Consider the following 18,355-nt stretch of genomic DNA (forward strand, 5'->3'; position numbering starts at 1 on the left):
TATGAATTTAATTATTGCCATTAAAATATTATAAGCATTTATTACAAGGGGGCATTACATGCAACTACAAACAATAAACAAATACAGACACATATTTATAAGCAATCTTTTATACATATATGTACAAATTTTTAAACAGTTAATGTTGAGACCTTAATATTTCTATCAATTCAATTATTTGAAAGAAATGATGGTACATATTTGTAAAAGCACACCCAAATTAAATACAAATTAAAAATTAAAAAAAAGTATAACACAATAAGATACATATTTTTAATCTATTCAATGAATCGCCATACTTTTGATAAAATTAAATAGAACTGTTCACAATCTTATCAAAAATCAGATTATGGATAATTACATTGATAACAGAAGATCATTACACATTTTCTTTTAATGACAGAATACCCAAATTTTTCATAATAGTTTAGACATGAAAGTTTTAATTTATCACATTTTATGAATATATTTAAGCAAAATCTAAAACATCTTTCACAAAATAAGCAATTACATTTTTGCTAAACTGCATAAATTATATCTTATAAACTTACATAAATGATATTTAAATTATTGCACTTACCATATAACAGATTTTTACAATGACTGCAGGGGAGGAAGTATTAAGCAAAATGACAGCAATATAATAGAAAGTTGAAATAAATTTCATTCCCTACATGATAGCTTATCCTAAGTTGTGAAGCAGATCTAAATTCCATAAGAATTATTTAACTTTTACCTTAAAGCTAAAATTACTAGTTTCCAATTCAACTTCAAAATTAATTTTTTATAGCAACTAAGAACTTAATGAAATTAAAAAAATATATATTAAATTCTTAATAGATAAAATGTCAAAGATCTTTTGATTATACCAAATTATGTGCATAAATGAAACTAATAACAGAAGAAATTAAATACAGAAGTTGGATTTGGATAGGACATGTATTAACTCTCCGAGCATTGCAGATTTGGCTCTAAAACCCTAATGTTCCCAAAAATGCCCTGAATAAGTGATATTTGCTTGATTATAATTCCATTATGAGCCTATCACTTTATACCATGACTCCAATAGATGTCCAACCCAAAATCGAATCCACAAGGAGTTGGTAGAAATTTTCATGTGTAATAAATTTGAAGATCATTCTTTGATGTGGAAGTTTATGGCAATAACTCTAGGAGCATTAAAAATACCAACCATAAAACATCAAAAACAGAGCCAGATTTAGACTTGATAAGGCCCTAAGCTATTTGAAATATGGGGTCCTTTATAAGTCTGTTATAATATATTTTAATACTATTTATACTATACAGTCAAAAGTCATTAATTCGGATACCCATAATCCGGACCTCAAAGCTACAAACTTTCTGTGCATGTGTCGCGTTGACGAATGCGCGTAAGACCTTTACGGCTGAGCATATTATGTTTACGCATGCGCGTTTATTGTAGAACGGATGGTATAAGCTAAAATTATCAAATTATCTATTTCAGTAAATGTTGCAGATTGCATTGTTCCTTAATCTTCGAATTGGATCCGGCTTATTTTTTGCAGACTGTAGCTTATACATAAATCCGGCCCTGATCAAAAATTAACATTTAGATAGGTCAAAAACTGAAAATGACTTAAACTAATTTGCAAGAGAAGGGCAAAAGAATAGAAAAAAAAGTTAGATGACATAACAAAAGACATGCAAGGGGCATAGAATGTTTGGGATGTAGGATACTACTAGAGTTCTTATGTGCTAATTTGACAATAAGAGATTAATGATTATAATGTGAAACTTATTCGACTGCTATTATTTTTAAGCACACTTTCAAATGCATACATATGTTTTCACATTTAATATCAAGTATATGACTGCTTTATTTTTGTGTATTTTTTTAGTTAGCTAATGGATTTTTATGCTGTTAAATTTATAAAATGAATAGTAATGAAATACAAATCATGAGCAGATGTGTGAGCTCTCTATGAACTATAATATTTAGAAAATACAAAAATTAAATAATATCAATAAGAAGTTTTGTATTGGTTATTAAAAATATTAGAGAAAATATCCTAAATATAAACTCTCTAGGAAATGTAGATCTAAATGTATATCTTCATGTAGAGAGTTAAAAAGCAGGGTTGGAAAGTGCCATTCACAGAGGGAATAAAGAAAACATGACAACATAAAAAATAAATAAATAAAAAAAAAATTTAAATGGTTACAAGAACTATTTTATTAATATTTTATTCATATATTAATTTAAATATTTTCAAGATAGTGCAAAATTTTTTTTGTATATATGTGATCTAAGAATGTTTCCAGGTAAATGACCATGCTTAGCAAGTTATTCCAAAAAATTTCTGCATCAACTTTAATCACCATTCATAAAATTTATGTTGTCATATAATTCTAATGTTTTACACAATTTATCATATCTGTCTTGTACATCAGCTGATATTATCAGCAAATTTTTCCCACCATCAATCAGATACTATCTTATGGAATGTTTCATTTTCTCATAGATGCTAAAGAATTAGTGGTTTTGTACATGTCTCTGTTCATGATGTAACCTTATAGAAGAACTTTTTGTTTCTGAGCAGTACTCCCATTTGTAAGCAACCAACTCAATAGTCCTCATTTTTATATGAAAATCACATTATACTGAATGATTGCAAAAAAAAAAATATTAATATGTGGCTTTTGACTTAAAATGAAACAAATTGCTATGCTGCATATAAGTCTCTAAAATGAAATGGTAATATTTACAGACATTTATTCAGTATTAAACAAATATTAATATTTAGTCTTCTCTACTTCCATTAAAACTTCCCACTAAAATTAAAACATAGAATTTCAAATTAACCTAAAATAAATAATAATAAATTTATGCCTATCAAAATGAAATAGGTCAGAGTTAAAATGTTTAACATGAATATGTTATTAATATATCTGAATTATCATACACAAAGTATTAGATAGAATTTAATGTGGTCACCTTTTATGGACATCTTTAATTGCTTCAGGATTTGTATGAAGAACAGTAGCACTCCATAAAGGATCATGCTGAAAAAATAAAAGACATGTTAAGTGATAAATAAAAACTAAATTAAATATATAATATAGACAGTTCAAAAGCAGGGTTGGGAAGTGTTTCATTCACATGGAGAAAACAAGGCAACATTAAAAAAAAAAAAAAAAAAAAATTAAAAAAATAGACATAAAATTTAGACATGGAAAATCATGGTTAGAACTATTTTATTTACATTTTATTCATATATTAAACATTTTATTGCTAATTTAAATATTTTCATCTTCTATATAATTTAAGAAGCTTTATTTCATGCTTTCAATAACCTTTTTTTTTTTTTTTTTGGTGATATATCAGTAATAAAAATTAAAAAATAAAAAAAAAAAATAATAAAAAAAAAAAAAAAAAACTATTTATAGTAAACAACAAAAAAAATTAAATTTCAAAACTGAATCTACATCATTATAAAATGAGTCTTACAAAACAGAACACGTTTTTGCTATTGCATATATATTTATATATAACCTATTTTGAAATTTTGGTGATGAATGGATAAGTTCAAAAAAGAAGAAAATTTCCTCTAATCTCACTGAATTTACAGCTGCATTACACAGCTCCCATGGAATTTCAGAAATGACATATTCCTTTCTACCATCCAAGATTTCATACACAGGAAACAGCAACAGGCTAAAATAAAATTTTAGAAATGGTGTATTTTCAGCAGCTTTAGTAAGTTTCCTAGGTGGCAGACAAAATTATCCTAAAGAATTTTTTTAATACTTTTATGATATTTTTTTACTTAGTAATTATATTTTACTTATATTTAATATTTATATATAACACTACTATGTAAACTAATCAGTTTAAATGTTTTCATTAGATGTATATTTAACTTCGTTTGTATGGCTATTTATTATTTTCTTTGTAGAGGTGCATATATCACATATGTATGTACATTTTGTACTTGCTGCAAGATCTATTTTGACATCTGCGAGTTTGGAATCTGGAAGCTAAATTTTATTTCCCAACAGCAATAAAAATAGAAAATTTAATATTTTCAGAAAGAGCAGAAAACAAAAATTAAAGTAATTATTAAAAAACTGAATATCCATCATCATTAAGAAAGTGTAACATACTGTGCATTCAAATAAGCATTCCACCATACTTTTTCCTAGATTTTTTAGAGAAGGTTATTTAATTACTTTACATTTTATTGCATTTAATTAAACAAAGATAAGTTTTTGCCATAAAATCATGAATTGTTACTAAAAATATTCTTAACATAATATATTCTTAACCTAAATAAAAAATAAAATAAATAAAATAACCTCAACATATTTAAAGAAAGCATTTTTTAAGTCAAAAAGTAAAATCAAAATTAACTATAATGTCAAAAGAGGTATTTAAAAAGAAATAAACAACAGGTTTGACAAACCAGAAAAGAGAAACCATTCCTTTCCAATTCTGTAGAAAAACCTCCGTCTAAAACAGTGATACATTTTTTGATACATTCATTCCACATCCCTGCAGATGAACTAAAAGATACGACCAAAAGAATGCATGAAACAGACTTAAAAGTGTCAAAATAAAATATCAATAAAATATGTAGCAATGCAGCAAACACTTATAATTTCAGATAAGTAAGTTGTGAAACCTTAACACTTTTGCAAAAATTAAACATATCCTTTAAACAGAAGCTTTTAAAAAAAAAAAAAAAAACAGGATGCTTAATTTTAAAATCATCTGATATATTTATCATAATTTTGTTTGAACTTGGGATGATAACAATAATAATTTCATGAAGTTATGATAAAGATATCAAGTGACAATTTTTCTTATAGATAATGTTACTTTAGAAACCAGAAGCACAGAATTTCACAAAAATAACATATACATTTTGAATGCTTATGAATACATTGTTTATTCAGGTATATTTAAATTTTATAAGCCAAATTAAAGAAAACACCTTCATAAATCATTGCATGTAAACCTTCATAAATCATTGCATGTGCTTAAACCAATCACACTTTTGGTTCAAGAGCTGCTGATAACGCATACGAGTAGAATCGCAAATACCACAGTGATTTTGTTTGGTATTCGAGTACATTCTTTTTGAATGGCTACTTTCAGTTCATTGACTATCATCAGTTTTATACCACAAATCCATCTCTCATACATTCCTATTAAGCTTCATTAGCATGAGCTATTTGGTGCAAGTGGTATGCATTCAATGCTACTCTTATTCTAATCTCTAGCAGACTTTTATAAAAACAGGCCCCTAACTTCCTGAAGATTGTAGAAAATGTAGCAATAAAAATCACTTTTCTCTAACAAGGAAATGAAAAAATGAATTTGGTTACTATAGACTAATGAAGATGAGAAGAATGGTACAGCGCACTACAAACATCTTTGTATCAGCCAATGCATATCATCCTTTTGGTTCTGAAACTTCTGACAACACAAACTAGTAGAATCGTAAATATCACCAATGATTTTCTTTGGTACTCAAGATTTTCAGAGCAGTAGAAGGTAAGCACCAGTTGAGGCTATCAATGTCTCTGACTCTCTTTCAAGTTGTATGGGAATTAATTTGGCTTTAGCTTGAAGTGAGTTCAGATGTGGTCGTAAGGTGCTTATTATTGTATGTGCAATACACTCCCAAAAGTTTACACTTGAATAAACATTTTTGCACGTGACATGCAAAAACAGATACTCCTAGAGAAGTGTGTAGACAATCCATAGAAAAATTCCCTGGTATTCTGGTTCCTCATAAGAATACATTCAGAAATCTTAGATTAAGAGAAACTGGGTCATTCAATGACAAAGTTCATAAAGGGAAAAAAAAGGAGTTTTAACAGAAAAGAAAGTTATTGAAATTGGAGAACCATTACAGCATTACATTTGAAACATGAAAAGATACCAGAAATGCCTGCAAATAAATGGACACCATTTTGAAAAGCTCCTATAATACAGAAGATTACTCATTACATCATAGAAATAAATAAAATGATGTGCCTGATTTTATTAATCAAAGTTTAAGAAAATTGAATTGAACACATATTGGCTACATGCTGCTGCCTGGCACAAAGATGTTTGAAACACTCTGTAGATGCACAACAAAGACAAATTTAACACAGAAGTGTAAGTATCCAAAGCAGGGATACAGCTAGAGCTTTTCCGTATCTATCCTCAATGCAAGCAAAAAAAAAAAATCAAATCAAATCTATAAAATAATAAAACAACATAAAGTGAAATAAATAAAAGCTTTATGTTAACTTTAAAAATAAAACTTTAACCATTTTAAAGTGCTATTTTGTTTGCTTTTCTGTAAGCAAAATCATTGATGACATTCTAGAAGTTTATTTCATTACTCCAGTTGCCTTTTCTTGACAGAACAGTATTTAATATGAGATACTCACTTTTAGGTTTTAAGTGCTTCTTCACAGATCTAGAAATGTTCCTTTTATAACAAATAATACTTTCTGCAGTTTTGAGGAAAATGAAGCAAAACTACATTATGCAGAATTTAATTTCAAAAACTGTATTTTAAGAATAAATTGTAAACATCTAAAGCAACTGGCCTTCCATCTTTCAGTTTCATCTTCCCAAGCAGTTCCCAATAACACTCTGGAAGACTTTTCTATCAGTGAGCAACGTTTCCTTATTTATGTTATTAGGGCCATTCAATTGTCCTTCATATTTTTCATTCAAATGTTTCAGTTGAAGTAAGGCATAGTTAGAATATATTCTTTGGAACTGAAAAATATGATCTCTGATATACACTCTTTTGTAAAAAAATCAAAGCACCAAGAAAGATCTTTGAGATCATGATGAAATTTGGTATGCAAAAACATCTTGATCGAACATGCAAATGTTCAAAGTTTCGAGGCAAATGAATAGGAGTTGCGATTACAGTGTGCATTTTTAGTGCGCAATTTGCAAAGTATAAAACCAGTAATAGAGGCGGAAAAGTTATCTTTTTTGTTGCTGCCATTGTAATTCCATAAAGAAGCAACTAAAGATTCCATTACGACAATATCGAAGATCTTACAGACAACTAAATAACTTCGACCATGGTCGCATTGTAGAGGTGCATGAAGCTGGGTGGTCATACTGAGCAATAGGCTGCCACCTGCAGTGTACAGACACTGCTGTGGAAAGATATTGGCAGCAATGGTTGCCACAAGGAAATTGCCAACGAAATGAAAGCTCTGGATGAAACGAAGGCTCTGGATCACAAATGCGACACAAAATAGGATGATTGTTCACCAGGCCATGAACTGTCCCAACGGTATCATTGTCAACTATTCAATGCACTACGGCCACGTCTATAACCTCTTATGGTACCATCCCCCATCTCATGGCTATCGTCATCGTCATCTGGCTGAGGTGTGGTTACGCTCACAGAGGCCTTTAAGATGTTTTCCTTTGACCTCACAATATTGGCAGAGTTGTCTGGAATGGTGTCACAGCCGATCATCATGGCTGCCATCAGACTGACATTGTATGGTGTTCAGCAATGAATCCCGCTTCACTCTTAAAGCAGATAACCACTGTGTTCGTGCCTGGAGAAGACCAGGCCAGCAGTCCCAATCAACCTTTGTTTTAAAAAGGCATACAGCCAATAACCCCTGGTGTGATGGTGGGGTGCCATTTCTTATGACAGTAGGTCATCTTTAATCATCCTCCATACATCTTCAACAGCTCAATGATATGTTGATACCATCCTGCAGCCGGTAGCATTATCCTTCATGGCACGTCCTCCTGAGGCCATTTTCTAACAAGATAATGCCGCGCCACATACTGCTCACATATCTATGGACTGTCTCTGTGTGGTTGATACTCTTCCTTAGCCAGCAAGGTTACCAGACCTTTCACCAATTGAGCATGTCTTGGACCTGGATCGACAACTGATGAATGCCTGACAGAATGTGTCGCAGGATGACATTAGGAACCTCTATCACTCCTTGCCTCTACGAATTCAAGTATGCATTGCTACCAGGGGCAGTTTGACCAATTACTAATTTGAACACTGAATGGGTGATTGTGAGCTATGAACAGGTACTATGACCTTGATTTTTTAATAATTTTTTTATCTGAGTATGAGCTATACACATATTCAATCTCATCAAAAATAACGACTTCCTTCATGGTGCTTCGATTTTTTTGCAAAAGAGTGTATACATATATATATTACACACAATATATATGTAATAAAAGCAAATTTCAGAGAAGTACTGATGTAGAAACGGAGACATAGAAGCATAGAAATGCTGACTGCAAAGATGCTTAGAACATAGAATTCGTAAAGACTAAGAAACTTGGCAGTCAAGGTAGTTTTAATTCCATTTTTATTTCCAGATGACATTTGTTGCCACAATCACTTGACACTCTAGTCGTGCCTATTCGCAGAACATTTACATTTTTTATACTTTTGCAATAGGAAGCGAGCACAGAGAAATTACATTCTAGTAGCATAAGAGAGAGATGCTAAAGTGCATAGTTATCCAATATGGAAGCTCACGAAAAGGAAGGTTTGAGTTTGAGTTAGAAAAGTATCAGTTCTCAGAGTTTAGGTTCCCAATTACTATGCCATCAGCATTATGGAAGCTTCATTGTACAAACTAATCTAAAAATGACACAGTCCAGAAATGTAATTATTTTCAGAATGAAGATGGGAGTTAAAGGGTTATTATTAATTTATTATTTGAAAAATAGATATTTTATATTATATATATATATATATACACACACACATACACATATATATGTGTGTGTGTGATATAAAATATGTATTTCAAAATTATTAATCTTAATTTAGTACTGATCCAGAATTTAAATAAAGAAATCAAGTATTTAAGTATCACTGATACTAATGTGCAGTCTTTTTTCCAGTGTTGCCTTGCTGGTACCCATGCATAGTTTGTTTTCTGCTCCATATTTTGTCTAAGAACATGTAAGCTTTACAGAATTGTGGGATGCATCTTGCACTGATAAATGATGCTGTGTGAATCTATTTATGTGCATCAAGTCTTGCTCTGTTATGAAAATAATGTATTTAAATCAACAGCCATGCCTGAAAGATTTTGGGCTCCATTCTCTGATTTTAATTATCCATGCAGCTGTTTTACGAAGTCATCTACCGAATTATTAGATATATATGTGTTACATATATATATGTTACGGTAAAACATCGAAATCTGGAGAAATATCGACTTTTACTAGTGAATGTCAACATTCACATAGTCGCTTGGTGTATGTCCGAAATATTTTCCAAATCCTTTTATTTCTGACTTACAACGGTAAATGTAGACATTCACCATGCCCTAATGGTGAATGTTGAACATATAAGAATATATGTTATATATTATATATTCTTCTCCGTAATTCAGTCACAAAAAAACGCACTTGAGACTTAAAATAAGAACTTAAGAACATAAGAACTTAAAACACACACTACATTCAAAATGAGAAAGGAAAATAATAGAAGTTAAAAACTTACTAAATTATGTGATTCAAATCTTATTTATTTCAACAACTTAAACTATTATGACACTTTGAATTGCACAAGAGGCCCTTGCTTTTAAAACTGCATTTATTTGTGGAACACTTCCTTTAGCAATGACAGCGTGTACATATACTCCTCTCTTTTCGACCTACACCACAGCATATCTGTGATTGTCGACATACACTGGTGAAGGTCCGAATGTACAAGAATGTAATGAAATATTCGATCTTTCACTCAAGTATTTAGTGAATGTTGACATTCTCCAGTGAAAGTCGACGTTCTCCAATTTTGGTCTTTTACGGTAACATATATATAGAGAGAGAGATAGAGAAGAGAATGATACTTATTAAAAATGGTGCGAGGAAAGAAAAACACATAAATCTGAAGAGCAACCTGAAAGGTGAGAATACATCTTAGTTTCCCAATGACAATTTTCATCCGCATATCTGATAGAATGGTTTGAAACACACATGTAGACATTCGTAGTCATGAGTTTTCCAGTAAGACAAGAGTAATGGATGTGTTTGAATGGTTGCATTTCACTTTGTTAAAGCCTAACTCACTATGTTATGGCTAAATGTAACTAAAGATGCATTAAAAAGTTCAAAGAACAGATTAGTATTATTTTCCCTTTTTCATGCAGATATGAGGTCGTAACTATGCTAGAAAATTTTAAATTAGCTTTAAATTTAGCAACTAAAAATAGGTTTAGTTTTGCCCTCAGTATGCATTATGTTGATAAAAAAGAAAAAAAAAAAAAAAAAAAAACAGGGGCAAGCATCAGTACCACCTTGCCTTCAGTTTAGAATGAATTAAAACTTTTAATACTAATTCATTTAAATTAATGCTCATTGAATGCAACTTTAAACTTTAAAAAAATAAATTTTAAAAAAATAAACTATTTTAGTAATATGAATGAATATTGATTAACTGAATGTTTCAAGACTTTCATATCATAACTAATCATATGTAACTTTTAATGCAATGTATTTCAAATAACACATTTTTCACCATTTTGAAAAAAAGTCTCATAATTGCACATAAATATTTATTTATTTATTATTTCAAAACTTAATGGTCTCAAAATTCACTCTATAGTAATAAATACTAATTTAACAAAGTTTAACAACAAAACTTACAATTATTTAATGCAATTCTCAATGTCCAAAAACTAAAAATTCGTTTCTAAAAACAACCTATCAAAAAAACAAGTTAGAATTTTAAAGCATCTAAAAAATACTAGAAAGCATCTCATATTAATAAAAATATTAAGTAATGTAAGCAGAATATAAAATTCATATTTTTACTATAAGCCATCTTTCATAGGTTTATTTTTAAATCGAATTAGACTTCCTCAAGGAACACAAGGAAAGGAGTAAGCTTTTCAGAATGTCATATTTTATGCAGCATGCTAATAATTTAGGCTTATTAATTTAATTATTAATAATCTATAAATGAAAGTATAAACTACAGGACAACCTATTAAAGACTACCGTATCAAATTATACTTAAATTAGTCTGATAATTTTTAATAAATTTTTAAAAGAAATCAAGAAGTACAAAAATGTGTCTCTCAAAATTCTCTATTTTAATTTTTAGTAGTATATGCAGCCTCATTTGCACAATCACATCAGCAAATAGAATTTAAAATATACTTTAAAAACATTTCATATTAATCATATCTAAATAAAAGTTTTTAAAACTACAGAAAATAAATCTCTGAAAAGTTACTAAAATACGTATTCCTTGACCGAGTCTCGTCAGTATCAAAAGCCAAAAATCGAAACACAGTAGCAGACACTAATTTAGTTTATTGCCAAATCCTATTCAGGTATTTTATCATTAATTTATTTTTCAGTAAAATTAGAAATTAAAAAGTAAAAGAAATTTTACTTCATCAATGCTATGATTTTTGCCGATTAGTAAAACTGACTAATTAAGACATAATAAATTTATTGTTAATTTTAAATGCTTGATTAATCTTTTCTGAATATTGATAAACGTTAAAGTACGTGGCAACATCTTTTGTAGCAACGCATGTTGCGCGTAAACAAACCGCTGACGGGAGGGTTGCATATCTAGTTGAAATGTTTTCGCTTTTAATTGTGATTTGTATACTCCCTAAACGTAGCTATAATTTTCAAATTTTAGCATTGCTTCATTAATTATTTAGCCAACTTTTCTGGATCTCTCGTTTATGCGTTTCTTTTAGTGCAATATTTATCTGATTAATTTCTGATCTTTGCCCTCTTTTATCAGTGTTGGGTGCAAAACGGAAATAAAAAGTGTTTGAAAGAGTAAAATTGATAGAGAAATTGCAAGATTTATTTTTGTACTAATAATTCTTCTTTCTGTGTTGTTCAGATTGTCATGCGTCTATGACGTGAAACGTAAGAATAAATTTTTTTATTTTTTACTTTTGTAATTTTTTTAATTGAAATAAATACCATTAATATGCACACAATTTAACCGTAATGCATTCAGTATTTATATGTTTCAAAATTGTTATGTAGCACTGTGTTTTCCACCAGTACAAGCACATTTTAAGACAGGTAATCTTACGAGTGTATTTTTTTTTTTTTTTTTTTTTTTTTATCAAAATTTCACTTTTAAATTGGGCAAAACCAAGGAATATCTGAAATATAAATGCGCTTCCATAATTGTATATAATTATAAGAAAGGAATACTTTTTAATGTGCTATATGTTTTTGATGTGTTAAGTATTATTAAATGGTATAATGATTAGCTTTATTTGAAAAACAAAAATATGTTTACTGTGTTTTTATCGTATAGATTCTTTTAGATTTGTCTTTTACTTTAATGTTTCAGTCATTCAATCTACATTATTCAAATAATGTATTTTAACAGTTTATTATACTGGTGTTCTCTCAAGAACTTTTTACTTTTGTGGTGTACTTCTGTAATTTACCTTACATTGCATGTGATGTTTTTACTATTTATACATCAAATCAAGTTTTATTATGAAAAAAATTACTTCATTTTTTATTTTAGATTGGAGTACAAATTATCATGGCAAAAATCAGACAACTTGTACTCCTTATTTGGAAAAACTTTAAATTGCAGTTTCGTCATCCTTGGGTTACACTTTTGGAATTAGGAGTTCCTGCATTTTTCTCACTGTGTTTAGTTTTTATACGTTCTGTCATCACCTCAGAATATGTTTCTGATCCGATTATTTATGAGCCATTCAGTATTGCATCACTGCCACAAAATCTGACTATTCCTGGGCATAAAAGGTGGTTAGTACTTTATGCACCTGATGCTGATTTTATTACTAAAGTTATGGAAGATATTGCTGTGGATTTGGATGTTAGAACAGCAGGTATTCTGTCTTAAATATTTACTTTTCTATTCCTCTCTCTCTCTCTAAATATCACATTTTGAAAATTATTGGAAATATGATATATTATTTCCAGAACCAAGAGAAATGTTTTGAAAATTAATAATAAATATAATAAAACTATAACAAATTTTCTTTTATTTTTATGAAATATTTATTATTCTGATTTCATTAAGAATCATACTATGTATAGTTAGAAAATAGCTAATTGGAATAAGAATATTTTTTATTTGTGAAATGGAGTAAAAACAACTTGTGATTGAGGTACTCTTAACTGTGACAATAAAACTAGACTTAATTCAATAATATTTAAATCAGATTTCATTAAACTGTATATACTGTTATACCATATTAGTACCTCTTGAAGAATGTGGTCTTTGATATTATCAATAAAAACTGTTATTTTGAAATCAAAATATTTCTGTCTAAAAATAACAAATTTATAATATCCTAAGTTTAGTTTCATTTGGTAATTTTTGATTAGCTACATTGGCATCACAAGCTTGTTGGTGGCTTTGTACAGCAGTTGTGGACTCCTTTAGAACTAATATTTTGCCAGTCTAATGTGTGAAAGGTAAGTGCCATTGCTAGACTGATGGCACACTAAGAATTCCATACAAAAGCAATCAATCATTTGAAAAAAGAAAATGACATCAGTAGTAAAGCACTTACCTTTTTAGAGAATTTCCTTTCATTTTATATTGTTATTCTTTCCATATATACTGCAGTCTGAGTTTGCTTATCAAAAAAAAAGAAAGAATTGGAGAATTGCATTAATTCAGTCCCTGTGCACTTAGGCATTGCACCAGCCAAAAGGAAACATGCTTGCCTGGGTTGCCATATAACCATTTTGGCAACATTCTACTTTGCCTCACGAATACGTTTTCGTGATCTTTCAGTAGGAACCAAATAATCAGAAAGTACTATTTTTTAGCATAGTTATATTTCCTATATTTTATGTTTAAAATATGAAAAAATATTTGATAATGAAACCTTCCATTAAAAATTATTTTCATAGCTAAACTCAGTTATGTATGTTTGTTTTAACAATTGCCTTTTCATGAAAAACTCAAACAAACACAGGGTCAAATCTTGGAATTTTATGCACCATCCCCATGAATTTAAATAATTTCTAACTTTTGTTGTAAATTCAATAATTTATACTTGTTTGGTTTATCACAACTAGTATCAGACTTTCATTTCTCATTCATTATAAAAAGGTTTAGGAAAGAATTATAAATAAAAATTAAAAAAATAATAATAATAATGAATCAAATGGCATGAATCAGATGGCGAGAATGACAAATGATAATACAATATAGCTGTTGTAGAGACTTAGGGTAAGTTTGCTTGAGTCTGCCATATCTCTCAGCAAATGTGTATGACCAATTAGCACCATTCATTTTGGCAGACCTTATTTTAGTGGGAACATTTAGGCTGTATTATTTTGATGCAAAATCTTTTTTAACCACGCAATAATGAATTAATCCGTATTGAGTGAAAAGCTTATTACTCAAATAACTAACTGTACTGTCACGGGGTCAGCACCTAGTGAAGACTTACTAGGCAAGGTATTCCTGTATACTACAGTCAAAAGTCCTTAATTCGGACACCCATAATCCGGACCTCAAAGTTACAAACTTTCTGCTCATGCGTCGTGTTGGCGCATGCTCATAGGCGTTTACGCATGCGCGTAAGACCTTTACGGCTGCGCATATGCACGTGCGCATGCGCATAATACATTTACACATGCGCGTTTAATGTATAACGGACGGTATAAGCTGAAATTATCTAATTATTTCTGTTAATGTTGCAGATTGCGTTAGTCCTTAATCTTCGAATTGGATCCGGCTTATTATTTTTTGCAGACTGTTAGAGCAATTTTATAAAAGTAAGCTTAACCTTTCGATTATGTCAAATAGAATTTCCGATGCTGGAGCTCCCAAAGGATCTATAAAGTGAAAGTATGTTTCGATGACCATCAAACAAAAAGTGGAATTGCTGCAAAAAATGGATAAAGGCATATCCTTTGTTTCTCTAACCATTCCAAAATCAGTTTTATCAATTTCATGCTGCTCTGTGGCAGGGTCGGGGATGCCGCGGCACACAATGAAGTTGATCTGTCAGCACTATCCTTATCTTCAGGGCAGATGTTTTTATTTTATTTGGCTTATAATTCCTTACTAAATGTAGTATTTCATCTTGGTGTACTCCGTCTTTGATATGATTTAAATCAAATTCCTCATCATTATAATTCGCTTCTGATAGTGAAGAAAGTGACACAGAGGTTATTAAAAAAATTTTTTTGATTGACAAATTAGTTGGTATTCTCGACACAGCAATTATAGGACTTACACAGCGGAACTTTGTAACTGAACAAGAAATTATGTCTGTTTATAGAATTAAAGAGAAAGTATTATCACATAAAACGAAGCAACTTAAACAACTTACATTGAAAGAAATGTTTAATAAAGTAAACAAATAAATATTAAGCTCTTTTTTTTTTTTTTTTTTTTTTTTTTTTGTAAATTTTTATACCCCTTACATCATAATTGTTCTTTATTTCATAAATTACAGTTTCATATTTTTAATTTTGTAATTTCTGCATGCCATCTTACCAGATTTAAACTGATGATCTATAATCCGGAATCGCCGAAGTCCCGACGAGTCCGGATTAACGACTTTTGACTGTATATATATATGTGTGTGTGTGTGGAAGAGTGATGATTTGAGAATGACACAGATGGATGTTGAAGCATACATAGTAGATCCAGAATGAAGAAGTCATATTGATGCAATAAGATGCAGTTGTATCAGATTTAAATCATATTTCTTTTATTGTAATTAAACATTTTGTGGCTGCAAATACTTGGCACGTTAATCATGCCTATTCCAGAACAGTAACACTTTTGATTTTGTGGCAATAGGAAGAAAAGCAGCAAGCAGAATCTTAAGGAGGTAGAAGCAAAGTGCTTTATGTTCTGAATGAATTAGTTTCAATTTCAATGTATTTGATTGGATAATTAACAATGCTGCAAAATTATTATTGGCTATTTGAGTTTTAACTCATTTATGTCATTGTTATTTGAAAGTTTTTTTATATGGATTAGCCTCTAAATGATGCAGTTCAGAAAAAATTATTATTATTTCTAGAATGGAGTGAGGAAATACTCAAATTAAAATTTACCATTAAGGGCTATTGCTAATTCAAAACTGGCTCATGTCACTGGCTATTCTGAGGACATTTCAAAGCCAAGTCAGTCTCATTTCTATGAAATATGTGAAACCACCTCTCTTTCATTTCATACTCCTCTTAAATATACCCTGCACGGCTAGTGTTTCCACATTTTGTTCATTCCCAGAAGGAAAATTTTTTCGTGTTAAGAGGGAAAAAATGCTTGAAAATACAGTATAGTTGTTTTTCAGGACCATTGTATTATTGCGTGTTAACTGATATTTCATCTTGAGCATTTTTGCATTAAACATATTTCACTGTATATATGTGTGTGCGTGTATATATAAATTCTAACTGTATATACATCTTTAAATACCTTAAACAGAAGAGATTAATTTTTGGGCAGTTTTTTAATTGCAATTTGTATTTTTAGTCTCATGTGCTGTTATTTTAAAGATTTTCTTTAAACACTTCCATTTTCAATTTGTACCCTTCATCGTGTTTACTTGTTTTTCGTAACCATTTCCCAGAGATAGAAATAGGTAGACCCTTATATTTTTTTTAACTAAATTTATATTTGTGTTCTAACCTTTAACCTCGTTTTCAATTTAAATATCTTATATAAGACATAGAGCTATTCATTCCTTAAGGTAGTAAAATACGGAAATTTTGTATTGTGATAGATTAGTGTAATGGTCTAAAATGCTAAATCCAGTTGATCTTGAAACATCTTAGATAACATTCTAATTTATTAGAGAGAAATACATTATCCATAATTTATTTTTGTGTGTAGTCTATAGAAAGGAGTTTCATATGTTGGTAAAGTGAAGCTATTTTGTAATTTTTTTCAAAGTAGCTGTGTTCATTACTAATATGCAGGTTGAGCAGAAAACATGGCTATATGTTTAATCCTCCTATATGATGGTGGTACAGTCAAAAGTGTTTAATCCGGACTCGTCGGGACTTCGGTGATTCCGGATTATCGGTTTTTCCGGATTATAGATCATCAGTTTAAATCTGGTAAGATGGCATGCAGAAATTAAAAAATTAAAAATATGAAACGGTAATTTATGAAATAAAGAGCAATTATGATCTAAAGGGTATCAAAATTTACAAAAAAAAAAGCTTAATATTTATTTGGTTACTTTATTAAAATTTCTTTCAATGTAAGTTGTTTAAGTTACTTCGTTTTATGTGCTAATACTTTACTATACACACTACATATTCTTTTAATTCTATAAACAGACATAATTTCTTGTTCAGTTACAAAGTTCCGCTGTTCAAGTCTTATAATTGCTGTGTCGAGAATACTGACTAATTTGTCAATCGAATTTTTTTTTTTTTTTTTCAATAACCTCTGTTTCACTTTCTTCACTATCGGAAGCAAATTATAATGATGAGGAATTTGATTTAAATCATATCAAAGATGGAGTACATCGAGATGAAATCCTACATTTAGTAAGGAATTATAAGCCAAATAAAATAAAAACATCTGCCCTGAAGATAAGGATGACAGATCAACTTCCAATTCATTGCGTACCACGGCGTCGCCCCCCCCCCCCCCCCCCGCAGCAGAGCAGCGTGAAATTGATAAACAGATTTCGGAATGGTTAGAGAAACAAAGGATATGTCTTTATCCATTTTTTGCCGCAATTCCACTTTTTGTTTGATGGACATCGAAACATACTTTCGCTTTGTAGATCCTTTGGGAGCTCCAGCATCAGAAATTCTATTTGACATAATCGAAATTTCAAGCTTTCTTTTATAAAATTGCTCTAACAGTCTGCAAAAAATAATAAACCGGATCCTGTTCGAAGATTAAGGAAAAACGCAATCTGGAACATTAACTGAAATGAATAATTAGATAATTTTAGCTTAGCTTATACCATCCGTTATACATTAAACACACATGCATATTATGCGTATGCGTAAAGGTATTATGCGCATGCGCAGAAAGTTTGTAGCTTTGAGGTCTGGATTATGGATGGATTAAAGACTTTTGACTGTACTATGACTAAGGAACGTGAGATAATGTCATTGAAATATCAGGTTTTAAACTGGAGAGCCATATACTGCTATACTAAACAGACTCACTCAATCAGCTTAAATTGATTAGTATTTCAGATGCTTCTAGTTCTTGCCATGATTATCAATATCATTGCCAGAACATTCTGAACAATGATTAGTTATAGCATGACAGCAAACACAAATACGTGTTCTGCAGTTGTAACTTGTTGTTGCATGTTCAGTATCTTCTTAGCTTATCAGCTCAGTGACATTATTGTCATTTAAGAAAAGAAT

The 18,355-nt window shown here is 30.0% G+C and overlaps 2 protein-coding genes across 10 annotated transcripts in view; one reads left to right on the forward strand and one right to left on the reverse strand.

Annotated features, from left to right (window-relative positions):
• The window catches only part of LOC118183007 (betaine-homocysteine S-methyltransferase-like), a 30,313-nt gene extending 18,776 nt beyond the window's left edge, over positions 1-11,537 (reverse strand). For 4 of the 8 annotated variants that reach the window (XM_085825580.1, XM_035352404.2, XM_035352430.2 and 1 more), the window contains exons 1-4: positions 10,826-11,243; positions 10,658-10,714; positions 4,446-4,545; positions 2,978-3,045 (exon numbers count right to left, since the gene is read on the reverse strand). In XM_085825580.1, coding sequence (XP_085681706.1) covers positions 2,978-3,045; positions 4,446-4,532 — 155 coding nt within the window. In that variant the 5' untranslated portion in view covers positions 4,533-4,545; positions 10,658-10,714; positions 10,826-11,243. The other 4 variants (XM_035352425.2, XM_035352438.2, XM_035352418.2 and 1 more) reach the window with 3 other exon arrangements.
• A 22-nt stretch (positions 11,538-11,559) lies between these two features.
• Positions 11,560-18,355, forward strand: part of LOC118182990 (phospholipid-transporting ATPase ABCA3-like) — a 114,614-nt gene continuing 107,818 nt past the window's right edge. Inside the window, exons 1-2 of one of the 2 annotated variants that reach the window (XM_035352388.2) lie at positions 11,560-11,908; positions 12,531-12,861. In XM_035352388.2, the coding sequence (XP_035208279.2) occupies positions 12,549-12,861 (313 nt within the window). In that variant the 5' untranslated portion in view covers positions 11,560-11,908; positions 12,531-12,548. The remainder of the gene's footprint in view (positions 11,909-12,530; positions 12,862-18,355) is intronic. The other variant, XM_035352394.2, reaches the window with a different exon arrangement.

Source organism: Stegodyphus dumicola, chromosome 10, assembly GCF_044657685.1.
Source record: "Stegodyphus dumicola isolate Sdum_Otavi_A_Nest chromosome 10, ASM4465768v1".
NCBI lineage: Eukaryota > Metazoa > Arthropoda > Arachnida > Araneae > Eresidae > Stegodyphus > Stegodyphus dumicola.